We start from the raw sequence: 26,517 nt of genomic DNA on the forward strand, positions 1-26,517 counted from the left end.
GAATGAATATTTATTTCTCCTTCTGGTGAACAAATTTTCTCGCTCCCCCAGCTGTTCTCCAATCTCAACTTCCACTTCAGCTCACCTGCCTCATACTTACACCTGGGTCCCTCCTCCTCCTCCCCTTTCTCCTACTGTTCTCTCTCCTGTCCTACCAGATTCTGCAGCCTTTGACCTGAAGAAGGGTCTCAACCTGAAACATCAACTGTCCACTCTTTTCCATAGATGCTACCTGACCTGCTAAGTTCCTCCAGCATTTTCTGTGTGTTGCTTTTACTCTCTCTAACTCTGTAACTTGTTCCCTCCTACAGGTTGGCCTCTTCCTCTGCTGCTCCCCGGTCCTGTGCCTGGTATCAAACCCTGCCTGCCCAGGGCAGCTGATCTGCGGAGACAATTTGGGGAACGTTTACTTCCTTAGTTGGCGCCCTCCTCTTCAGCAGCCATGAATTGCAGTGGCGGGGAGGTGGGAACCTGTCCAGGACCAGCCTCGCTGCTACAATCCGAGAGAAGTCCAAGCATCAGGCGGGGCTGCAGGCCGAGACGGAGACCTTCAGGTGGATGTCACCACCACACGGGCTTTTGTTAAAGGGGGGATTCTCTCCCTTTCAGGCACCCCTGTCAGGGCAAAGTATCTCTATCAGTGACCCTTGTTAAAGGGAAGGTTCCTCTCAATCTAGGATGCCAATTAAAGAGGGATCTCACATCATCAGAGACCCCCTTTGAAGGGGGTCTCTTTCCACTGGAGACCCTTCAAAAAGGAGGAAGTCTCTCTGCATCAGGGACCCCTGTTGAAGAGAAAGTCCCTCTCAATGCAGGGTCCCTGTTTGGGGAGGGGGGGAGGAGAATCATCTGGGATTTCTGTTAAAAGTCCATCAGGGACCTCTGTTGGAACACTCCCTCTGTACAAACCCTCTGGTGAGAGGGGTGCTCTGACCAGCCGTCTCAGCAGCACTACGTTGACATGCGCTTGGTAATGACGGCTAGGGTAACTCGCTGTGTCACCCAGACAGTGGAGCTACCCCTGTTTGCTTCTTTTTTCTCTCTTCCCCCCCCCCCCCCCATCCCCAGGAACAGCTGGTGCCAGGACCGGCAATGTTGATCAGACTGTGATAGCGGAAACCCCAGCAGGAAAGAGAACAAAATAAAAATGCATTAAACCACGTCTTCCATCTGCCTGTTCTGTGGACCACCTGAGTTGCAGAAACGCTTGATATTGTACGTTTGAACAGAGTAGAAGAACACACCACAGCTCTGCTCTCCCTGTCCATCTCATCATCCTCCGTCACTCTACCCCTCCCCCCAGCGCCCTGTGTCCCCACTAACGTTAACGCAGCCCTCTCATTAACCAGAGGGAGACAGGCACTTTCTGCCCAAAGAGTACATTAACACTGGGGAAGGAGCAGTAACCCAGGGTCAAACCTCCCAGCTGATGGATTTTGATACATTGGCAGAGAGAGGAAGGACAATTGGGATAGAAGCACACCAAGATGGGGCTGAATGGCCTGTTGTTCCCCACTGATTATCTCTGCTCCAGATAATATTACTCAACCACAGGCCTCCCAGTGGAGCAGAAATATTCCTGAGCACATCTCCACCACTGACAGCCTCCCCCCCCCCCAGACACTGGGCTAATTCATCCTTCCCAACCTCCAGATAATATCCCAACTGCTGTTCTGGTTCATGTTCTCTCTGTCTCTCCCCTTCCCCCTCTCTCTCCCTCCCCCTGTCCATGACCTCGTTGCACCTTGCCCCTCACCCCATCCCACAGAATTTGATGTTGCAGTGGACTCCAAGTCAGATCAAACTCTTTATTTCACATGGAGACTTCACAAGTGCAAACATTCACTCAGTCAGAGTCCGACTCAAGGTGAGATCCGACGATGTGGGAGCCTTCCTGGGCCACGGGCACGATTCGCTGAGCAGGAGAGGGCAGTCTCCTCTGACTCCGAGGGTGAGGCGAGAGAGAACATCAGAGCAAAGTACAGAAAAAGAGGGAGTAAGAGAGAATGCAAGCACCTGGAGGGCTAATAGAACAAGAGTTAAGGAGAGTGAACGGAGCAAATGAAGGGATCAGAACAAGAAGGAAAGAAGAACTGAGCAAATGAAAGAAAAAAAATAAACGAGAGTAAACATGAGTCAACCTAGCAAACAAGGAAAGAATGGAACAGGTCAAAGGAGTTGAGTGTGAGGATATTCATCTAACCCCACTCCTGTTCCAGTTCAGTCCCAGCAGGAAGACTCCCGGTCCGGATTCCCAGGAGACAGCTGACAGGACCCCGTTCACAGAATCTCTCCTCCGCCAGGCCTTCACAGCCCTACTGTGGGGAATTGGTGAGGGGTGTATGGCCTCGACCCCACAGGTCCCAGGTCTGTGGCAGTATCCAAAAGGCTTGGGTAGGTAGGCAGGAGTGACATCGGTCACAGGATCAACCCCCCTCCTGCGTATTCCACTCTCTGTGGGAGAACAAGAGATCAGTGAGGCTCATCTGTCAACACACTGATCTTTCCTACCCCCGCCCATCGTCACCAGACCACATCCATTCTAATCTTCCCCCTTTCCCATCCATCTCTCTCCCCCACTCCTCTGGGGGATAGTATTCCCAGGGCTCCTAGGCCTCCCTACAGAAGGTATTCCTTAATCGGACAACCCCAACCCTGTCATGGACTCTTCTTCCCCCACCCCTCCAAAACCAACACCTTAGCATTTCCCTCTCTTCTCCACCCCCCTCACTGACGTTACCACTTCTTCATCACCAACTTGTTTCTCCAGCGCTGTATTTTCTGTTTATTTTCTTTCTCTGTTATTCCTTAACACAAAAGATTCCCGGGGGAATCGAAGAAAGGGAGATGTGCAATAGGAGAGCCTGAGGAGAGGGGTCCTGCTCCAATTATACAGGGTCCCAGTGAAGATTCACTGGATCCGTTCCATGGGATGGTGCCGGATGGGAATTGTCCGAGAAGAAATTTGAGCAGACGAGACCTGTACTCTCTTATTCTTTTCCATAGATGATACCTGACCTGCTGAGCTCCTCCAGCATTTTGTATGTGTTACTTTCATTATTGTTTTTTCCAATAAGATCCTCTCATTTTAAGCATACAACATAAAACACTACATAATAAAGGCCCTTCAGCCCACAATGTTGTGCCGATCTTGACCTACTCTCAGATCACTCTAACTTTTCCCTCCCACAGGGCCCTCCATTTCTCTATCATCCACGTGCCCCCATCTAAGAGCTTCTCAACTGCCACTGATGTATCTGCCTCTCCCAACACCCCTAGCAGAGCATTCCATGCACTCGCGGGTCTCTGTTTAAAGAATTTACTTCTGATAGTCTCCTCTACTTTCCTCCAATCACCCTAAAATTATGCCCCCTGATTTAGCTATCACTGCCCTGCAAGGAAGTCTGGGACTTTCCGCCCTACTTGTGCCTCTTATCATCTTGTACATCTCCACCATATTTGCCTCTGGTTCTTCTTCACTCAACCTATCTATGGACGTGTAACCCAAGATTGCTCTGTTCCACCACACTGCTGAAAATCCTGCCATTAACACCCTGTTCCCTGCCTTCAAATTCCATCTTCCAAAGTGGATCACTTCACACTTCTTGGGGTTGAATTCCACCTGCCACTTCTCAGCCCAGCTCTGCATCCTGTCAGTGTTCCACTGTAACCTATCACTGCCCTGCAAGGAAGTCTGGGACTTTCCGCCCTACTTGTGCCTCTTATCATCTTGTACATCTCCACCATATTTGCCTCTGGTTCTTCTTCACTCAACCTATCTTCATCAGACGTGCTCTCTAATCCAGGCAGATCTGTGCAACCTCACTAAAGCTTCCACATCCTTCCTATGATGAGACGACCAGAACTGAACACAATATTCCAAGTGTGTCTAACCAGAGTTTTATAGAGCTGCAACATTATCTTATGGATCTTGATCTCAATCCCCTGAATAATGAAGGCCAAGGCATCATACACCTTCGTAACAATCCAACAACTTGTGTGAGGGATCTATGGACATGTAACCCAAGATTGCTCTGTTCCACCACACTGCTGAAAATCCTGCCATTAACACCCTGTTCCATGCCTTCAAATTCCATCTTCCAAAGTGGATCACTTCACACTTCTCAGGGTTGAATTCCACCTGCCACTTCTCAGCCCAGCTCTGCACCCCGTCAGTGTTCCACTGTAACCTACAACATCACCAACCTTCGTGTCTTCGCAAGCTTACTAACCCACCCATCCAGGCGGAATATACCACCACCCTCGGCCTTCTGTTGGCCAGCCAAGTTCCCTGGATCCCATGCCTCCAATCATTCGGAGTGAGCCTGGCACAGAGAACCTTATCTATCACCTTACTAAAATCCATGTACATCGCATCCACTGCTCAACCTTCATCGAGGTGCTTTGAAACAAACTCAAACAATTCAATCTGGCTCGTGAGGCATGATCTGCCCCTCACAAAGCCATGCTGACTATCCCTAATTGGACTACACTTCTCCAAATGCTCATAGATCCTGTCTCTTAAGAATCATCTCCAGTCATTTGCCCACAACTGAAGTAAACACTCATTGGTCTTTTTCTCCCCCTCTCCCCCCCCCCCCCCCCCATTCACTGTCTTTGTCTCTATAGTTCTCTACTGGCTCACTCACATTTTCTCTTCTTCCCTCATTTCCTTTCAGCAGAGAGGGAGGGATGTTGTTGCTCCATTCAGCACAATAAATACCCGGCTCGTCCCCGCAAACCACCAGAATCCGCCTCCCTCCGGGAGAGGAAGGACTATCTTCCCATCTCTGTCCTGAATGACCAACCCCTTATTCTGAGACGGAACCTCTTCTCCACCCCCGGTCAGTGGGAAACCCCATAATCCACACTCATTCTGTCAACCCTCAGGAGGGCTTTCAATGAGATCCCCTTCGATCTCCTGCACCCAACAGAGTACAGGTCCAGATTCTCACTGGAAAAATTCACCCCCAATCCTATTCCAGGAAATGATCAGGTGAACCTTCTCTTCAGTCCCTGTCACGTGTCTCCCCTTCCTTCGAACAGAAGACCAGATGTCTACACAACATCCTAGGGCATGTCTCAGCAGTACCCTGTATCATTGGAGCAGGACCTGTCAACCTTTTGCACTCCCCTCTATCATACCTCTCCCCTTCCTTAAGTCAGGAGAGCAGACCTGTCCAAGGCCAACACAATTACAATAAAGCCCTTCATATTGTTGTCTCTGCAAGTACCTAGAGTACCCATATGGGGCTGAGACTCACCTGAGGGGGTTCAATGAAGGCCAGCCAGTCGGAGGCATGGGTGGGGAGCAGGCCCATCGACTGGCACTTGTATACAGCCAGAGCCAGCCCCACCAAGTTGCCGATGAGGTACACCAGCCCCTGTAGCCACTGCTGGCTCGAACTCTCCAAAAGCTTGAAAGCTGGGGGAGGAACAGATGACTGTATGAAGCAGTAAGGAACCTGTCTGACCGCATCGGGTGGGGGAAGAGAGGGGGAATGAACGAACGGTTGTACGAGGAGCGGCATGTCAGAGCAAAGAATGTGTCAACCAGCCCGGAAAGAGGGAGAAAGACACAGAAGGGATGCGGGAAAAGATCGGATAAGGGAGAGGAGCGATAAAGAGTGGGATGGAGGTGAAAGGAGTGGAAGAAATGTGGTAACAGGGGGCTGAGGAAAGAATGGCAGGGAGTGGAGGGTAAGGAGAGGAAGTGAATGGAGGGAAGGGGTGAGCTGAAGAGGTTGCATTACTCACTGGCAGAGATGGACATCAGGGCCTGGATGGGCCTCCAGGCCATCATGCACACCATCATGATGGGAAAGATGGAGATGGTGTTGCCTGCCATGTACATGATGAACAGGTTCATGGGTACCTGCTTCAGAGGCCCCAGGGCTACATCCCAGCACCGCTGCGAAGGACAGGAGACAGGGGTCACACACAAGGGGGAAGGATTGGTCCTGGTCTACATCCCTTCCAGCATATCCAGGCCTTTTCTCCCATTCACTCACAGTTGTACATCTGATACCCAGCCCCTCTCTGAACATCTCAGATTCTAACCCCCTCACTCTTCCCTCCCTTCCTGCTTCACCCCTTCCCTCCCTCACTCTTTCCCCTCCTTCCACATTTCCGCCCCTTCCCTCACCTCCACCCCTTCCCCTTCCTTCCCCCTTTATCTCTTCCCTCCTCCCTATTCCTTTTCCTTATCAGTCCTTCTACACTCTTCCTCCTTCCTTCACCCTTTCCATCTCCCTCCTCATTCCTCCACCTTTCTTCTTCACGCAATCCTCAACATCTCCTGCACACCCCTATTCCACCCCTCTCCTGTTCAACGTCATCATCCCACCAGCCCCTTGCTCCATCTCTCCCTACCCACCAGGATCTCCCACCCTACCCTCTGCTCCTTTCCCCATCCCCACCAACAGGAAACTGCCCAATGCGTTCATCTCCCCTCGAGAGTGTGCAGACTGATCCCACGATATCCAGGGCTATGCCCACCTAATGGTGCCCACATTATCGGGAGAAACCGCTCCCAAAATGCACCTCCATCACAGAGACTCCCCCACCCAAGGACGGCCAAGTTATCATGACAACCTTTGTCACAGTCCAGATTAGAGACATACCCATGCCCAAGAGGGCCCAGGTTATTGATACCCCCACCCAAGTGTGTCTTTTATACCCTCTCCCAGGAGTGCTCATATTATGAAGGAGTGGGATGCACCTTCTCAACGAGGATCCGGTCCGTCTCCTGCACACTGGTGTCGGGCAGCTGCCTCTCTGAGTAGCCAACGGGGTAAACTGGCTCTCCTTGTGCACCCTGTCGCTCACGTCCCCTGAAAGGAAGACACAGTGGGTGAGAAACAGGGAGAGAAGGGGGTAAAAGGAGGGGGGGAGAGAGGGCAAAGGGGAGCTGGGGGGAAGGGAACCAAGGGGGTGAGGAACAAGGGTAAGGGGGAATGAGTCAGCTGAAAGCGATGTTGTAAGCTGGCAGTCTTCTGCTCCCCCATCTACGCCCCCTTCCCACTAACCGTCACTGTCCTTATACTTGCTCCCACCCCACCCTCACACTGCATCTCCTTCCCTCTTCCTTTCCATTCCTCACACCTACCCTTCCCCATCTCCTTACCCCAGCCTCCCACATCCTGATCCCAAACCCTTCCCTTCCCTAACTTCCCACATCATTCCTCCTTTCCCCTCTGCATTCCACTTTCCTTCCCCTCTCCCATCTCCACTCCCCTTCACAACCGCTTCAACTTTCCCAGCAGCCCTCTTGCTCCACTTTCCACCCTCTTCCCCACTTTACCTTACTCGCAATGCCACTAGAGTGAGACAGGACACCCAAAGGGGTTGGTGCCTGAGCACTGGGTGGGGGGGGCCCCCAACAGGCACAGATGAAACTGGCATAACATAACCAATCAGGTCAAGGACAGTTCGACAGAGCTATCAGCATTCCTGGGTATTACAAAAGAGCCCAATGAGCTCCCCAGCGTGGCAAATCAGAGCCAACCTGTGACCGAAGGGCAGGTACATTGGAGGTACTCAAGCACCCAAGGGTGGCTGAAAGAAATCAACTGGGCACCCGATAGTCATCAAGTAGCCAAGTGCATCACGACAGATGCAGCCAAATGGGAGACCAGCAGGCGGCAAGCAAACAGGCAGCTACGCGAGACTGCAAGCCAAACGCAGCACTGTCCAAGCAATCACAAGACCATAAAATATAGATCAATAATAAAAGACCAAGGATCAGTAAAAATCATTTACGAAAGTTGAAAAAGGACAGAGGTCTCGCTTTGCCTAATCTAAGGATGTATTATTGGGCTGTTAATTTGCGATATATGTCCTTTTGGTTATATTGGGGTGATAAGAATGACCAGCCGAGCTGGGTAGACCTGGAACTGAGAGCTGTGAAACAGTTTTATTTAACTTTGTTATTAGGAGTTGCTCTACTTATACAATTAGCTAAAGTTGCTAATTTAAATTTATATCCTCTGGTTAAGCACTCTCTACAAATTTGGCTCCAGTTCCACAATTTTTTAAATCTTAAGTTTAAACTTTGTAGTATAATTTATCATAATTACTTTTTTAAACCTTCCTGGAGTGATCCAATTTTTTTACTTTGGAAAAATAAAGGTATTAAGTCTTTTTTGGACTTATTTAAAGAAGGCAAATTTATGTCTTTTGAACAATTAGTCGATAAATATTCTCTTTAATATTCACACTTTTTACAATATCTTCAAGTTAGACATCTTTTACAAAAATATTTAAGTAACTTTCCTTATATATTGGAGGCTGACTTGTTAGATACTATTATGAATATGAACCCCTTGATGAAAGGTTCTATTGGAAGAATTTATAATTACAATAGGATAAGCGTCCTTTACTTAAGATTAAACAAGATTGGGAGAAAGAACTCAATTTGACTTTTATATGGGAGGATTGGATGCGGATTCTGAAGTTGGTTAACTCTTCCTCGGTCCTTGCTAGTCATTCACTGATTCCATTTAAAATTGTACATCGTTACCATTGGACGAAAGAGACTTTCTAAAATATTTCCCAATGTTGACAAGTATTGTGATAGATGTAAAACTGAGAGCTACACTGACACATATGTTCTGGTCATGTTCTATATTAAAACCGTTCTGGAAGTCAGTCTTTTCAACAATTTCTAAAGCACTTAGAATCAATTATCTGTTATTTGTGAAATGGGGTGCCGTGCGCAATCATAATCGATTGAAAATGAACGTGGAAGCACGGAGAAACATCGGGAAATTCCAGGAAGGCCTTCTTCATTGCTGCTGCTGCTGTGAGGTCCGGGACTCTGCTGGGAAGAACAGGCCCCCAGTCCTCGGGGTCGCATTGCCAATGGTCGTTGGCGGGGCCGTCTTAATATGCTCGGCAGAGGATGGTGCTCGGAGAAGCTGTGCCGGAGGGGACGGTCGTCGGCTTGGAGATTCGACGGACTCGGAGTCCTTTCGACAGTCTCAGGTCACTTTTGGTGTGTGCTGCGTCTGCGAGGCTGGTTTCGACAGAGCGTCCATTGTGTGCTGCGTCTGCGAGGCTGAGTCGGGCGGCGCCTTGGAAGTCCATAGCGGGGGTACTCCCTTCTGCCGCCGGCGTGGGATGGCGAGTCTGTCGGGACCCTGGGGACTTGTGGAAACTGTGGTGATTTCTCTTGAACTTACAGTCCTTTAACATTTTGGACTATTTTTACTGTGCCCATAGTCTGTTTTTTATCAATTAAGCTATTGTTTGCACTGTTGTAACTATATGTTGTAATTATGTGGTTTTGTGCAGGTCTTGTAGCTTTAGTTTTTGGTCTTGTTTTGTCTGGTGGATTTGGAGCTCCTTTCCGGGGAATGTGCTAGACGGTAGCGCGATATTAATACGCAGCAGCCTCTCCGGACTCTGGATTGGGGATTGCCAAACGTTACGTGGATTTTCTGGTGTAGTCTGTTTTGTCATATGCTTTTGTGACATCATTCTGAGGGAACGTTGTCTCATTTTTTAACTGCATTGTATTTGTGGTTTCTAAATGACAATAAACTGAATCTGAATCTGAATTTACAACCTAATAAATTGACTGTGCTTTTTGGAATAATTCCTCAAAATATTCATGGTATTTCTCTGTCTGACCAACATGTTATTGCGTTCGTTACATTGATAGCTAGGAGGGCCATTTTGTTGAAATGGAAGGATATATCTGCTCCTACTTTGTCACAATGGTTCTCTCAAGTGATGCTGTGTCTCAGTTTGGAGAAAATTAGAAGTCGAACCTTTGAACCTTTATTTGATTTTGAGGAGAGATGGGGCTCATTTGCTCGTTACTATCATTTCAGTTAACTGATAGATTTCCTCCACGATCTAAGTGAAAATTTTGTTTTGATATATTTTGTCTTCTCGTTGGCGGTTTGTTTAGAAGCTTTCTATATGACGCATGACTCCGGGGTTGTGCCCTCAATGGGCTCTTTTTTTCCTCACTTTTCTTGCTTAGTAGGGGATTTTTTATTCACAAAAATTTTCAATCTTTTGTGTAAGTGTTGTTACTTTGAAGTACCTGTGTACTTTTGAATAATAATAATAAAAAAAGATTTGAAAAGAAAATATAGATCAGCATCAGGCCATTCAGCCCATCAAGCCTGCTCTGCCATTCTCCTGCCTTTCCCCTGGAAACCTTTTCCTGCAGGTTTCCCCCCCCAATCCGAAGGTACAGCGTTCCTATGAAGCTGTTTGTAAACCGAAATGTCGTAAAGCGAAGAAGCAATTACCATTAATTTATATGGGAAAAATTTTTGAGCATTCCCAGACCCAAAAAAACCTACCAAATCAAACCAAATTAACACATAAAACCTAAAATAACACTAACATATAGTTGGAGGAATGATATGATAAATATACACCCTATATAAAATAGAAATATTATATGTACGGTGTAGTTTCACTTATCAAAATCAGGAAGACAGCGAGCCAAAATCGATTTGGAGAAAAAAAAAATTGGCACATACATGCACGTACACGCATGCGCAAACAACTGCCCGCACAAGGTTTAACAGTCATTGTAGTCTTTCTCAGGATAAACACACGTATAAAGCCAGCGTCTTTTTTTTGTAAAAGTGAAAATTCTCTTTGGTTAGCGAAAACAGGTACTAAAGTAGGTCTTTCGTAATAGCGAGCTGTCATAAAGCGAACCTTCGAAAAACGGGGGACACCTGTACTCCCAACAGCTTGCCTCCACAGCTCTCTGTGGCAATGAATTCCAGAGATTCGCCACCCATTGGCTAAGGAAATAGTTCCTCATCTCCATTCTAAATGGACATCCTTGTATTCTGAGGCTGTTCCCTCTGGTCCTGGACTCCCCCTAAAGGAAACAAGACTTACCCTTTGTAATAATGATCAGTGGGGCAGAGAGAATTAGCAACAAGTACCTTTATTGTCTCAATGGAAGAGCAAATGAACTTACACAACTGATACCTGTGTGCACACCTATGTTTTCCTGATCATTCATGAACAGTCACAGAACAGAAAATATAATACCAGTTAAAAAGGAGTTTCTGCTGCTGGTTGATGTTCCTCATGTCTTGTTTTGAATCTCCATGTGTCCATGATAGTTGTTCTCAAAGTTACAAAGTTACGGCTGCCAGCAAACTTGAAACATCTGCTTTTATATTCATTTCTTACCAATTAAAATATTACATTCCATTGACATTGGCTCTCAGTCATGTGTCTGACCTTTTGCACCTTTTTATTGGCTCTGCTCCAGGCCAGCATCCACTCATTGCCCTCTACCCTGCAAGTGACAATCAGTAATTTATGGCTCTTTGTTCTCAATCAGCTTGAATCACACAGAGCTGCATTCACAAACTTGCATGTAATATCCAACCAAAGAACACCTCACAAATAACTCATTTGGAAATGATCCCGAGTTCAGCAGATTACCCGAGGCTTCATTGCGTCTACTTTAAACTGATCTCGCCAAGCGACTGACTCACAAAATGGAAAACCCAGTCTTCTTCATAAAATGGTAGCGTCTATCTCCTCCCTCATGGCACGAACAAAGGCTATTAGTCCGTCTGCTCCTGCTATCCTTGATTCATTCGAATTCACTGCTTTACGGTCACTTCTGGCTAACAATATCTAGGCCTTTCAATATTCAATAGGTTTCAATGAGATTCCTCCACATTCTTTTAATTTCTAGCAAGTATAGGTCCTGGTATAGGTATAAGTATAGGTATAACGCTCCTCATGCAAAAACCCTTTCATTCCCAGAATAATTCACGTGAACTCTCTCCAATGCCAGCACATTCTTCCTTAGAAAACTGTTCACAATACTCCAAGTGAGGCCTCACCAGTGCCTCAGTATTACATCCTTAGTCCTCTTATAATGAATGCTAACATTGTATTTGCCTTCTTCACCACAAACTCAACCTGCCAGTTAAACTTTAGGGAATCCTGCACAAGGACTCCCAAGTCCCCTTGCACCTCAGATTTTTTTGCATTTTCTGCCCATTTAGAAAATGGTCGACACTTTTATCCCTTCTAACAAAGTGCACGGCCATACACTTTCCTACAGTATATTCCACCATGCTACTCCTCTCCCCATTTTCCCTTATCTAAGACCTGCTGCAGACTTCCTACTTTTCGAACATCCACCTACCTTTATATTGTCTGCAAACCTGGCCACAAAATCATTGACATATAACATACAAAGGATCAGTCCAACACCGAGCACTGCAGAACAGCACTAGTCAGCTGCAGGCAACCAGCTCCCTTTATTCCCATTCTACCCCCTGCCAATCAGCCAAACCTCTTATCAATGCCGGTATGCCAGCTGGATCCTGGACTCCCTATCAGGTAAGAGTGGGCTCTCTCACCTCTGCCCCTCTGACCCTCAATACAGGAGCCTCCCAGGGCTGTGTCCTAAGACCCTCCTTTACACCCATGACTGTGTGGCCACCCACGGCTCCAATCTGCTAATTAAATGTGCACTGATTGGCCTTATCTCCAATAATAACAAGGCAGCCTACAGAGAAGTCATCACCCTGATAGAGTGGTGTCAAGAAAGCAACCTCTCCCTCGATGTCACAAAATCAAAGGAGCTGGTTGTGGACTACAGGTGAAATGGAGACAGGCTCACCCCTATTGACATCAATGGATCTAGGATTGTGAGGGCGAACAGCTTTAAATTTCTCAGTATACACATCACCAAGGACTTCACTAAGTCTGTACATACTGGCTGTGTGGTGAAAAAAGCACAACAGCATTAAAGCCAGGACCAACAGGCCCTGGGACAGCTTCTTTCACCAGGCCATCAGCCTGATTAATTCACGCTGACACAATAATATCTGTTCTGTTGTATAATTTAAAAACGCAAACACGAGGAAATCTGCAGATGCTGGAAATTCAAGCAACACACACAAAATGCTGCTGGAACGCAGCAGGCCAGGCAGCATCTATAGGAAGAAGTACAGTTGACGTTTCGGGCCAAGACCCTTCATCAGGACTAACGGAAAGAAGAAATAGTGAGAGATTTGAAAGTGGGAGGGGGAGGGGGAGATCCAAAATGATAGGAGAGGACAGGAGGGGAAGGGAGGAAGCTAAGATCTGGAAAGTTGATTGGCAAAAGGTATATGTACAGAGCTGGAGAAGGGAGAGGATCGTGGAACAGGAGGCCTAGGGAGAAAGAAAGGAGGGGGGGGGGAAGTACCATAGGCAGATGGAAAACAGGCCAGGAGTGATTGTGAGAGGGACTGAGAGAGAGAAAAAAGAGCAAGAAGAATAAAAAAAAAAGAAAATAATAAATAAATAAATGGATAAGGGATGGGGTAAGAAGGGGAGGGGGCATTAACGAAAATCAATGCTAATCACATGAACATTAATTTCTGTAATTTCTGTTAATGCCCCCTCCCCTTCTTACTCCATCCCTTATTTATTTATTATTTTTTTCCCTTTTTTTCTTCTTTTCTGTCTCTGTCCCTCTCAAAATGACTCCTTGCCAGTTCTCCATCTCCCTCTGGTGCTCCCCTCCCCCTTTCTCCTGAGGCCTCCCATCCCACGATCCTCTCTCTTCTCCAGCTCTGTATCCCCTCTGCCAATCAACTTCCCAGCTCTTAGCTTCGTCCCTCCCCCTCCTGTCTTCTCCTATCATTTCGGATCTCCCCCTCCCACTTTCAAATCTCTTACTATCTCTTCTTTCAGTTAGTCCTGACGAAGGGTCTCGGCCCGAAACGTCGACTGGCCTGCTGCGTTCCGCCAGCATTTAGTGTGTTCCGTTGTATATCTTACTGTACATACTATTTATTACAAATTACTAGAATTTGCATATTACACATTCAGTTGGAAACATAACAAAGATTTTTACTCCTCATGTGTGGGAAGGATATAAGAAATAAAGTTAATTAAATTCAACTCAAGCAGCATCTTGACAAAGGCCTTTTGAAAATCTAAGTAAACAACATCCGCCGATTCTCTTTGTCTATCCTCCTTATTTCTTCGAAGAGTTCCAACAGATTTGTCTGTCCAGAGTTTCCCTTAAGGAAACCATGCTGTTCCGATAAGGACTTATTAAATGTAATTTTTAATTTGAAACCTTTTTATAATGGTTCAATATCCAATATTTATAGTATGTTGCTAGGAATGAGAAACGCTCCTATAGACAAAATTAAAAACCTTTGGGAACAAGATTTAGATTTCAATTTCTGTGGAAACTTGGAATGAATTTTAAATTGGTTAACACTTCATCGTTATGTGCCCGGCATTCCCTCTTACAATTTAAAGTGGTTCACATGTCTAAAGATAAGCTATCTCGTTTTTATTCGGATATATCCCCTTTCTGTGATAGATGTAATAATGGAGAAGCTTCATTAATTCACATGTTTTGGACATGTCCGAGCCTTGAAAGATAGTGGAAGGAAGTATTCCAAACTTTGTCGGTACTTTTCCAAGGTAAATTTTAAGTCTAACCCTTTGACCACATTATTTGGTATTGTTGGAGGAAAAGACTTTACTTTGGAGACACCTGATTTGCATATTTTGGCTTTTAATTCTCTTATAGCTAGGAGGGCGCTCTTGATTAATTGGAAGGATGTTGTTCCGCCTGCTCATACTCAATGGCTACGGGATGTTATGTCATGCTTAAATTTAGAAAAGATCCAATGTTCAGTTTTTAAATTTAGCCAAGACTTTTATACATCATGGGGACCATTTTCGAGTTATTTTCAAAACCTTTGATTTGTTGTAAAAGTACAGATGGTGACTAATGATATATTTTATTATATGATAAGGGTTCCCCCCTTTTTTTCTTGCTTTTCCGAACAGCTCTGACTTTGGTAGTGGGTTTAGATTTTTTTCTGTATAATAAAATCATATTTCAATATTATGATTTAATTTAAATTTTATGAATACAGGGTTTTGTGATTGTAACTATATTTTTAATACAATGTATTTGGTACTATATTATTTTTTTCCTTTTGACTTACAACATATATCTTGTACTCTGTATTCCTCTATGCAGAAACTAATAAAAATATTGAAGGAGGAAACCTTGTTGATTTTAGCCTATTTTTCTTTGTGCCTCCCAATTTCCGAGACCTCATTCTTAACAATCGACTCCAACATCCTCCCAACCACCAAGGTCAGACCAACTGGCCTATAATTTCCTTACATCAGCCTCCCTCCCTTCTTGAAGAGTGGAGTGACATTTGTAATTTTCCAGTTCTCCAAAACAATGCCAGAATCTCGTGATTCTTGAAAGAGCACCTGCACAATCTCTTTAGCTACCTCTTTCAGAAGCCTGGGATGTGGTCTGTCTTGTCCAGGTGACTTATCCACCTTCAGAGCTTTCAGCTTCCCAAGCTCCTTCTGCCTAGTAACAACAAATGCACTCACTTCTGCCCCAGCACTCCCGAACTTCCAGCACGGTGTCTTTCACGGTGAAGACGGATGCAAAATATGCATTTAGTTTGTTTAAAATTTCCTTGTCCCCCATTACTACTCCTATAACATCATTTTCCAGTGGTCCTATATCTACTCTTGCCTCTCTTTGACCATACATCTGCAAAACCTTTTGGTATCCCCTTTGATTATTATTGGCTAACTTACCTTCATATTTCACCTTTTCCCTCCTATTGGCTTTTTTTAATTGCCTTCTGTTATTTATTAAAAGCTTCCCAATCCTCCAACTTTCCACTAATTCTTGCTCCATTCTCTTCTCTTCTTTGTTGTTTTTGACTTCCCTTGTTTTAGCTTGGGGTATATCTACCCTGCGCCTTCAACTCCGTCGTCCCTGCTGCTGTCCCCTTCCAATCAACCTTCCTCAGCTGCCCTCTCATTCAACTGTAATTCCCTTTACTCCACTATAATCCTGTACATCTGACTTTAGCTTCTCCCTCTCAAATTGCATGGTGAGGTCTATCATATTGTCACTGCCTCAAAAGGGTTCCTTTACATTAAACTCGGGACTTAGAGGAACAAATCTGTAGAAAGTTTGCTTGTTAAGATGGTGGCGATATGCCAACTAGTGGAGCGCTATCGCAGCAACAACCTTGCACTCAACGTCAGTAAGACAAAAGAGCTGACTGTGGACTTCAAGACGGGTAAGATGAAGGAACACATAGAGGGATCCGAAGTGGAGACAGTGAGCATTTGCAAGTTCCTGGGAGTCAAAATCTTTGAGGATCTAACCTGTTTTCAACATAACGATGCAGATACAAAGAAGACAGTGGCTACACTTCATTAGCAGTCTGAAAAGATTTGGTATGTCAACAAATGCACTCAAAGACTTCTGTAAATCTACCGTGGAGAGCATTCTGACAGGCTGCATCACTGTCTGGTATGGGGTAGCAACTGCACAGGACCAAAAGAAGCTGCAGAGGGCTGTAAATTTAGTCGGTTCTATCTTGGGTACTAGCCTACAAAGTACCCAGGACATCCTCAAGGAGTGGTGTGTCAGAAAGGCAGCGTCCATTACGAAGGACCCTCAGCACCCAGGGCATGGCCTTTTTTCACTGTTATCATCCGGAAGGAGGTACAGAAGCCTGAAGGCACACACTCAGCGATTCAGGAACAGCTTCTTCCCCTCTGCCATCAGGGAGGAGGTACAGGAGCCTGAAGGCACACACTCAGCCATTCAGGAACAGCTTCTTCCCCTCTGCCATCTGATTCCTAAATGGACATTGAACCCATGAACATTACCTCACTTTTTAAATATGTATTATTTCAGTTTTTTTGCATGATTTTTAATCTATTCAATATATGTATACTGTAATTGATTTACTTATTTAGTACTATTATTTTATTTTGTTTTTCTTCTTCTATATTATGTATTGCATTAAACTCTGCTGCTAAGTTAACAAATTTCACCACATATGCCAGTGATGATAAACCTGATTCTGATATCTTCTGATAGTATGTGATTTTAACTTCCACATATTGACTGGGGCTCCCATACTGTACAAGAACCTGATGGGACAAGGGTTTGTCCAATGCAGTCAGGAAAGTTTCCTTAATCAGTGGATAGAAGTCCCAACATAAAGAGTGTGGAATACTTGATCTGCTATTAGGGGATGAGTCAGGGTGGGTGACAGAAGTTGGTGCAGGGGAACACTTTGTATCTAGTGATCATAATGTCATTAGTTTCAAAGTAAATATGGAAAAATAGAGGACTGATCTGCGGTTTGAAATTTTTAATTGGACAATTTTGATGGCATCAGAAAGGGTCTGGCAAGTGTGCATTGCACAGGTTGTTTTCTAGCAGAGCTGTATAGTTGGTAAGTGGGAGGCTTTCGAAAGCGGAAGTACAAAGTTTGTATGTGTCTGCCAAAATAAAAGGCAAAGCCAACGGGTTTAGGGAATCTTGGTTTTCAGGAGATATTGAGGCCCTGGTTAAGAAAAAAAAAAGGAGGTGCCTAGCAGGTATAGGCAGGTAGGAACAAATGTGGTATTTAGAGTACAAGAAATGCAAGAGAACACTTAAGAAAAAAAATCAGGTGGGCTGAAAGAATGCATGAGGTTGCCCAAGCAAACAAGGTGAAGGAGAATCCCAAGGGATTCTACAGATATGTTAAGAGCAAAAGGATTGTGAGGGACAAAATTGGTCCTCTGGAAGATCAGAATAGTAATCCAGGTGTGGAGCCAAAAGTTTTCGGGAGATCATAAATGGAATTCTTGCCTCTGTATATACTCAGGAAGTGAGGCATAGCATCATTGACTTCATGGACCCCATATAGATCACAGAGGAGGTATCTGCTGCCTTGAGGCATCCTTAGGGACAGGTAAGGTGCCAGTTGATTGGAGGATAGCTAATGTTGTTCCACTGTTAAAGAAAGGCTCCAAAAATAAACCAAGAAATTACAGGCCAGTGAGCCTTGAATCAGCAGTGGGAAAGATATTGGAAGGTATTCTAAGGTATCAAATGTATGAGTATTTGGATAGATATGGACCGTTTGGGGAAAGTCAGCATGGTTTGTGTGTGGTAGGTCATGTCTAACTTCGAGAGTTTTTTCAACAATGTTACCAGGAAAGTGGGTGAAGGCAAGGCGGTGGATGTTGTCTACGTGGACTTTAACAAGGCATTTGACTAGGTCCCACATGGGAGGTTGGTCAAGAAGCTTTGGTCACTCAGCATTCAAGATGATATAGTAAATATCAATGATTTGGACAGTAATGTGGTTACACACACAAAATGCTGGTGGAACGCAGCAGGCTGGGTGGCATCTATAGGAAGCAGTCGACGTTTCGGGCCAAGACCCTTCATCAGGACTAACTGAAGGAAAAGATTTTTCTTCTTTCATTTAGTCCTGACAAAGGGTCTCGGCCCGAAACGTCAACTGTACTTCTTCCTATAGATGCTGCCTGGCCTGCTGCGTTCCACCAGCATTTTGTGTGTTGCTTTAATTTCCATCATCTGCAAATTCCCTCATGTTGAGTAATGTGGATCTGTAACTTTCCAGATGACAACCAGATTGGGAGGGTTTTTGACAGTGGGGAAGACTATCTGAGCTTGCAGTGGGATCTGGACCAACTGGAAAATGGCCAGATGGATGTTAATGCAGACAAGTGCAAGGTGTTGCACTTTGGTGGGACCAGCCAGGGTAGATTTTACACAGTGACTGTTAGGGCATTGAGTGCAGTAGAACAAAGGGATCTGGGAATACAGGTCCATAATTCACTGAAAGCGGTGTCACAGGTAGATAGGGTTGTAAAGAGAGCATTTGGCACATTGGCTTTCATAAATCAACGTACTGAGCACAGGAATGGGATGTTAGGCCTAATTTTGAGTATTGTGCGCAGTTTTGGTCACCTACCTGCAGGAAAAATGTAAATAAGGTGGAAAGAGTACAGAGAAATTTTACAAGGATGTTGTTCAACTGGAGGATGTGTTATAAGGAAAGACTGAATAGTTTAGGACTTTATCCCTTAGGACATAGTAGATTTGTTAAAGGACAGTGAACCTGCGAACACTACCTCACTTCTTAAATATATATTATTTGTTTTTTGCACAATTTCTAATCTATTCAACGTACTTATACTGTGTATTATTATTTTGCTTCTTCTATATTTGCAATGTATTACATTGAACTGCTGCTGCTAAGTTAACAAATTTCATGACACATGCCAGTGATAATAAACCTCATAAACTTGAGGGGTGGTTTGACAGAGGTATAGAACCACAGAACATTACAGCACAGAAACAGGCCTTTTAGCCCTTCTTGGCTGTGCCGAACCATTTTTCTGCCTAGTCCCACTGACCTGCACCTGGACCATACCCCTCCATACACCTCTCATCTATGTACCTGTCCAAGTTTTTCTTAAATGTTAAAAGTGAGCCTGCATTCACCACTTCATCTGGCAGCTAATTCCACACTCCCACCACTCTCTATGTGAAGAAACCCCCCCTCAATGTTCCCTTTAAACTTTCCCCCCTTCACCCTCAACCCATGTCCTCTGGTTTATTCTCCCCTAGCCTCAGTGGAAAAAGCCTGCTTGCATTCACTCTATCTACACCCATCATAATTTTATATACCTCTATCAAGTCTCCCCTCATTCTTCTATGCTGCAGGGAATAAAGTTCTAACCTGTTCAACCTTTCTCTGTAACTCAGTTTCTCAAGTCCCGGCAACATCCTTGTAAACCTTCTCTGTACTCTTTCAACCTTATTAATATCCTTCCTGTAATTTGGTGACCAAAACTGTACACAATACTCCAAATTTGGCCTCACCAAAACCTTATACAACCTCACCATAACATTCCAACTCTTATACTCAATACTTTGATTTATAAAGGCCAATGTACCAAAAGCTCTCTTTACTACCCTATCTACGTGTGACACCACTTTTACAGAATTATGTATCTGTACTCCCAGATCCCTCTGTTCTACTGCATTCCTCAGTGCCCTACCATTTACCTTGTATGTTCTACCTTGGTTTTTCCTTCCACAGTGCAATACCTCACACTTGTCTGTATTAAACTCCATCTGCCATTTTTCACCCCATTTTTCCAGCTGGTCCAGATCCCTCTGCAAGCTTTAAAAGCCTTCCTCACTGTCGCCTACACCTCCAATCTCTGTATCATCAGCAAATTTGCTGATCCAATTTGCCACATTATCATCCAGATCATTGATACAGATGACAAATAACAATGGACCCAGCACTGATCCCTGTGGCACACCACTAGTCATTGGCCTCCACTCAGAGAAGCAATCCTCCACTACCACTCTCTGACTTCTTCCATTGAGCCAATGTCAAATCCAATTTACTACCTCACTATGTAAACCTAGCGACTGAATCTTCCTAACTAACCTCCCATGCTGGACTTTGTCAAAGGCCTTACTGAAGTCCATGTAGACAACATCCACTGCCTTCCCTTCATCCACTTTCTTTGAAACCTCCTCGAAAAACTCTAATAGATTTGTTAAACATGACCTACCACGCACAAAGCCATATTGACTCTCCCTGTTTATCTAAATACTTGTAGATCCTATCTCTTAGTACTCCTTCCAATAACTTATCTACTACCAACATCAAACTTACTGGCCTATAATTTCCCAGATTACCTTTAGAGCCTTTTTTTAAATAACGGAACAACATGAGCTATCCTATATAGATAGGGTAACTGCAAGCAGGATTTTTCCATTGAAGTTGGATGAGACTAAGACTCGAGATTAAGGGTGAAAGGTGAAAAGTTAAGTGGAACATGAAGGGAAACTTCTTCATTCATGAGCGTGTGGAACAAGAAGCCAGGGGTGCTTGTGAGCTTGATTTCAACACTTAAAGAAGTTTGGAAAGATGCACGGATGCTAGGGGTATGGGGCGCGATGGTCTCCATACAGGTCGATGGGAGGAGGCATGGATGTGATGGCTGAAGGGCCTGTTTCTGTGCTGTACTTTTCTGTGACTATGTCTGTACACCTCCCTAATCAAATCTGGTTCACTGCACAACACCCATCCAGAATAGCCTCTCCCCTTGTGGGGTCAACCCCCAGCTGCTCTAAAAAGCCATCTACAAATGACCCCTCTTGGGGAAAAGCACCAACTCCCCCCCCCCCCCCCCCCACAATCTACCTGCATATTGAAATCTCCATGACTACCGTAAACAATATCCTTTTAAAATGCATCTTCTATCTCACATTGTAATTTGCAGCCCACATCCCAACTACAGGTCGGAGGGCTTTATGTAACTCCCAACAGTTAAATAATGTTACAGTTTCTTAAATCTCCCCACAAGGATTCTACATCTTCCCATCTTGTGCCACCTCTTTCTACAGACTTGATTTGATTTTACCAACAGAGCCACCTCACCCCCTCTGCCGAGACTGTCGTGGACCAGATCCGAGATGACCTTGACCCTGGCACCTGGGTCTCTTTCACGTCCACAGTATCCTGTGTCTTCTCTTCCAAACACAGAATCCCTTATCACCACTGCACGCTTCTTCCCGTCTCTCCCTTTCCCTTCTGAGCCACAGCACCAGACAGCCGGTCACTGCGGCTCCCCCACCCCCACCCCCACCCCCACCGGTATACATTATTGAGGGGGACAGACACAGGGGTACACTACACTAACCGCCTGTTTCCTTTCCCTTTCTAGGTGAGTATGGGGGTAATGGCGGAGGGGGAGGGTATCCGCTGACCAACCCCCCCCCCCCCTCCGATCCCGTCGTCCCCCGCGCGTCTGGACACCCACCTGCCGCTGTTGCTGAGCGCCAGCTCGATGGCCCACTTGTGGCGGCGCGCGCGGTTGCCCAGCAGCGCCGCCGCCGCCGCTGAGGACGACGTCATCACGACCACCGATCGAAGCCCCCCCCCCCTCTCCCCACCGCTTTCCCACGACCAACTGCTGTTACGGGTCTCTCCCACCGCTCAACACGCCCGTGTCTCGCCTCCCGGTGACAACTCCCGGTTCGCGCCTGCGCATGACACCCCTGGTACGTCATCTCCCGAACAGCCATCTCCGCTTTGGGCAGCCAATGCAAAGTGATGCGCGGCGGCGGCCCACAACAAAGATGGCCGACTGCGGGGCGTCTGTAGTAATTGCTTTCCCCGCCTCAAAATACTTCTCGCCTTTTAATGCATGGAAACATCAAAATTCACATCTCGTTCTTGGGGTATGCCGTTTGATTAATTTATGTATTAATTTTAATGTCGTATGTTCTTCCTTGCCCCTGTCTGCCCATCACAAAGATGGATGCCGTTCTATTATAAATATGTTTTCTTTACAATGATTTACAAATCATTTTTATATCAGTCATCTTTAGGAATAGATGATAATTGGAAGTTAACTTTGATTTCCTTATCTCTCTATAACTGCTGAAGAAAGTTCTGTTTTCTCATTTAAATATTTGCTGGATGGAATTTCTGATGACATTTGCTTCAAGTGTTTAATTAAATTGTGACTCCCCCCCTTGCTCTTTTATATAGTGTCATAATGTTTATTTATATATATAGTGTGACGTTCTGGGTGGGGGCGTGGTCGAATATTTGAAAATATTTCCTTACTCTGCTATCCAATAATTCTTGCTACTCTGCAGACAAAGTTCAAAATAAAATTTATTATCAGAGTGCATACATGTTACCACATACAACCCTGAGATTCTTTTTCCTGTGGGCATACTCAACAAATCTATTGAACAGTAACTGTAAATAAGATCAATGAAAGAGCAAGAACAGAGAAGACAACAAACTGTGCAACTGCAAATATAAATAAATAGCAATAAAAATGAGAGTATGAAATAACAAGCTGTTAAGTCCTTAAGTTGAGATCATTGGTTGTAGGAACAGCTCAATAGATGTGTAGTTATTCTCTTTTATTCAAGGGCCTGATGGATGAGGGATCGTAACTGTTCTTGAACTTGGTGGTGTGAGTCAATAGACAATAGACAATAGGTGCAGAAGTAGACCATTCGGCCCTTCGAGCCTGCACCGCCATTTTGAGATCATGGCTGATCAATTCCTATCAATACCCGGTTCCTGCCTTGTCCCCATATCCCTTGATTCCCCTATCCATAAGATACCTATCTAGCTCCTTCTTGAAAGCATCCAGAGAATTGGCCTCCACTACCTTCCGAGGCAGTGCATTCCAGACCCCCACAACTCTCTGGGAGAAGAAGTTTTTCCTTAACTCTGTCCTAAATGACCTACCCCTTATTCTCAAACCATGCCCTCTGGTACTGGACTCTCCCAGCATCTGGAACATATTTCCTGCCTCTATCTTGTCCAATCCCTTAATAATCTTATATGTTTCAATCAGATCCCCTCTCAATCTCCTTAATTCCAGCGTGTACAAGCCCAGTCTCTCTAACCTCTCTGCGTAAGACAGTCCAGACATCCCAGGAATTAACCTCGTGAATCTACGCTGCATTTCCTCTACAACCAGGATGTCCTTCCTTAACCCTGGAGACCAAAACTGTACACAATACTCCAGGTGTGGTCTCACCAGGGCTCTGTACAAATGCAAGAGGATTTCCTTGCTCTTGTACTCAATTCCCTTTGTAATAAAGGCCAACATTCCATTAGCCTTCTTCACTGCCTGCTGCACTTGCTCATTCACCTTCAGTGACTGATGAACAGGGACTCCGAGATCTCTTTGTATTTCTCCCTTACCCAACTCTACACCATTCAGATAATAATCTGCCTTCCTGTTCTTACTCCCAAAGTGGATAACCTCACACTTATTCACATTAAACGCCATCTGCCAAGTATCTGTCCACTCACCCAGCCTATCCAAGTCACCCTGAATTCTCCTAACATCCTCATCACATGTCACACTGCCACCCAGCTTAGTATCATCAGCAAATTTGCTGATGTTATTTTCTATGCCTTCATCCAAATCGTTAACGTAAATGGTAAACAGCTGTGGTCCCAATACCGAGCCCTGTGGCACCCCACTAGTCACCACCTGCCATTCCGAGAAACACCCATTCACCGCTACCCTTTGCTTTCTATCTGCCAACCAGTTTTCTATCCATGTCAATGCCTTCCCCCCGATGCCATGAGCTTTGATTTTACCCACCAATCTTCTATGTGGGAACTTATCAAATGCCTTCTGAAAATCGAGGTACACTACATCCACTGGATCTCCCCTGTCTAACTTCCTGGTTACATCCTCGAAAAACTCCAACAGATTAGTCAAGCATGATTTACCCTTGGTAAATCCATGCTGTCTCGGCCCAATCCTATCACTGCTATCTAGATATGCCACTATTGCATCCTTAATAATAGACTCTAGCATCTTTCCCACCACCGATGTCAGGCTGACAGGTCGATAGTTCTCTGTTTTCTCCCTCCCTCCTTTCTTAAAATGTGGGATAACATTAGCCATTCTCCAATCCTCAGGGACTGATCCTGAATCTAAGGAACATTGGAAAATGATTACCAATGCATCCGCAATTTCCAGGGCCACCTCCTTTAGTACCCTAGGGTGCAGACCATCTGGACCTGGGGATTTGTCAGCCTTCAGTCCCATCAGTCTTCTCATCACCGTTTCCTTCCGAATGTCAATCTGTTTCATTTCCTCTGTTACCCGATGTCCTTGGCCCATCCATACATCTGGGAGATTGCTTGTGACTTCCTTAGTGAAAACAGATCTAAAGTACTCGTTAAATTCTTCTGCCATTTCTCTGTTTCCATAACAATTTCACCCAATTCATTCTTCAAGGGCCCAACGTTGTTCTTAACTATCTTCTTTCTCTTCACATACCTAAAAAAGCTTTTGCTATCTTCCTTTATATTCCTGGCTAGCTTGCATTCGTACCTCATTTTTTCTCCCCGTATTGTCTTTTTAGTTAAGTTCTGTTGTTCCTTAAACACTTCCCAATCACCTGTCCTCCCACTCACCTTAGCTCTGTCATATTTCCTTTTTTTTAATGCTATGCAATCTCTGACTTCCTTTGTGGCCCCTTTCCCCCCTTTGAATCCTTCCTTCTCTGGGGGATGAACTGATTTTGCACCTTGTGCATTATTCCCAAGAATACCTGCCATTGCTGTTCCACTGTCTTTTCTGCTAGGCTATCCGTCCAGTCAACTTTGGCCAGCTCCTCCCTCATGGCTCCATAGTTTCCCCTGTTCATCTGCAACACTGATACCTCCGAGCTGCCCTTATCCTTCTCAAATTGCAGATAAAAGCTTATCATATTGTGATCACTACCTCCTAATGGCTCCTTTACTGTGAGATCGCTTATCAAATCCTGTTCATTACATAACGCTAAATCCAGAATAGTCTTGTCCCTGGTCGGCTCTCATACAAGCTGTTCCAAGAATGCATCCCGTAGGCACTCTACAAACTCCCTATCCTGTGGTCCAGCACCAACCTGATTCTCCCAGTTCACCTGCATGTTGAAATCCCCCATAACTACTGCAACATTACCTTTGCCACATGCCAATGTTAACTCCCTATTCAACTTGCACCCAATATCCATGCTACTGTTTGGTGGCAGTCCTGAGGCTTCTACCTGATGGCAGCAGCAGGAAAAGAGCACGGCCTGGGTGGTAAGGATCTCTGATAATTGATGCTGATGGCCTGGTGGAAGAAGCTGTCCCGGAGCCTGTTGGTCCTGGCTTTTATGCTGCTGTACCGTTTCCCAGATGGTAGCAGCTGGAACAGTTTGTGGTTGGGGTGACTCGGGTCCCCAGTGAACTCAGTTCATTGTTATGACATCATTCAGCCAGATTTTCAGTCTCCCTCCTGAATTCTGATTCATCACCATCTTTGATACAGCCAGGAACAGCGGTGCCATCAGCAAACGTGAATATAACATTGGAGCTGGACTGAGACACACAGTCATTGGCGTAAAGCGAGTAGAGCAGGGGGCTATAGCACCTGTGACAAGAGTTTGTTCCCAGTCAAATAAGTTAAATCATTATTTTTTATTTGCTATTTTGCTAAACGATCCTCTTTTGGAGCAGGTTTCCTTGAGGGCAAAAAGGTCACTTTCCCGTCACAACTTCAGCACCTCAAACGGTCATGTTGAACCAATTTTATTCACGCTTTTCACCCATCTGGCTGAGAAAATCAAAGTTATCTCTCTATAACTGCTGAAGAAAACTTCTGTTTTTTCATTTGGATATTTGCTGGATGGGATGACCATTTATGCCCTTCAAAACTAGCCAACAAGGCTGAGCCAAGAGACCGAAATTGACTTCAAATGAATTTCTGGCAGTCTGATTTCTTTCCTCCATGTTGTTACATCCCTTGCATCTAGTGCTGCCATCTTCCTGGCCTGTGCTTCTAATTACAATTATAAACATAAATTAGGAGCATGAGTTGTATTCTCATTTCCACCTCAATGCTTCAGTCCCACCGTAACCATTCTCCTCCCTCCCCCTCTTCACTCATTCGAAGCCGAGTGCAGGCAGGAAACCCCAGCTGGAGTCTGACATCACTGTTTATAAAAAGGGTCAAACGCTTACTGCATAGTTGGGCCATGATCCTTCTGCCAAGCTAATGATGGAACTTTTGAGCTCTGGAGTGGATATCATTGATTCCCGGTCACAAGATTTGTTCAAAGCAGATCCAACAGGTAGACATTCTTAC

General features: G+C 45.2%; 1 protein-coding gene across 1 annotated transcript; it reads right to left on the reverse strand.

Annotated features, from left to right (window-relative positions):
• Positions 1 to 1,794: 1,794 nt before the first annotated feature.
• On the reverse strand, positions 1,795 to 21,879 carry LOC140716328 (ER membrane protein complex subunit 4-like). Its single transcript, XM_073028940.1, has 5 exons — positions 21,673 to 21,879; positions 6,722 to 6,833; positions 5,758 to 5,911; positions 5,265 to 5,425; positions 1,795 to 2,454 (listed from the first exon to the last, which is right to left on the reverse strand). The coding sequence occupies exons 1-5, from the start codon at positions 21,765 to 21,767 to the stop codon at positions 2,419 to 2,421; spliced, it is 558 nt and encodes a 185-aa protein (XP_072885041.1). The 5' UTR covers positions 21,768 to 21,879; the 3' UTR covers positions 1,795 to 2,418.
• Between the last annotated feature and the right edge of the window lie 4,638 nt (positions 21,880 to 26,517).

Source organism: Hemitrygon akajei, chromosome 25, assembly GCF_048418815.1.
Source record: "Hemitrygon akajei chromosome 25, sHemAka1.3, whole genome shotgun sequence".
Lineage (NCBI taxonomy): Eukaryota > Metazoa > Chordata > Chondrichthyes > Myliobatiformes > Dasyatidae > Hemitrygon > Hemitrygon akajei.

Excerpts from the sequence above, each read along its gene's own strand:
- LOC140716328 (XM_073028940.1), bottom strand. The coding sequence starts at position 21,767 with ATGACGTCGTCCTCAGCGGCGGCGGCGGCGCTGCTGGGCAACCGCGCG. Across the intron at positions 5,912-6,721 it reads ACCGGATCCTCGTTGAGAAG|CGGTGCTGGGATGTAGCCCT; the intron begins GTGCATCCCACT and ends TGTCCTTCGCAG. Across the intron at positions 5,426-5,757 it reads CCTGATGTCCATCTCTGCCA|CTTTCAAGCTTTTGGAGAGT; the intron begins GTGAGTAATGCA and ends TTCCTCCCCCAG.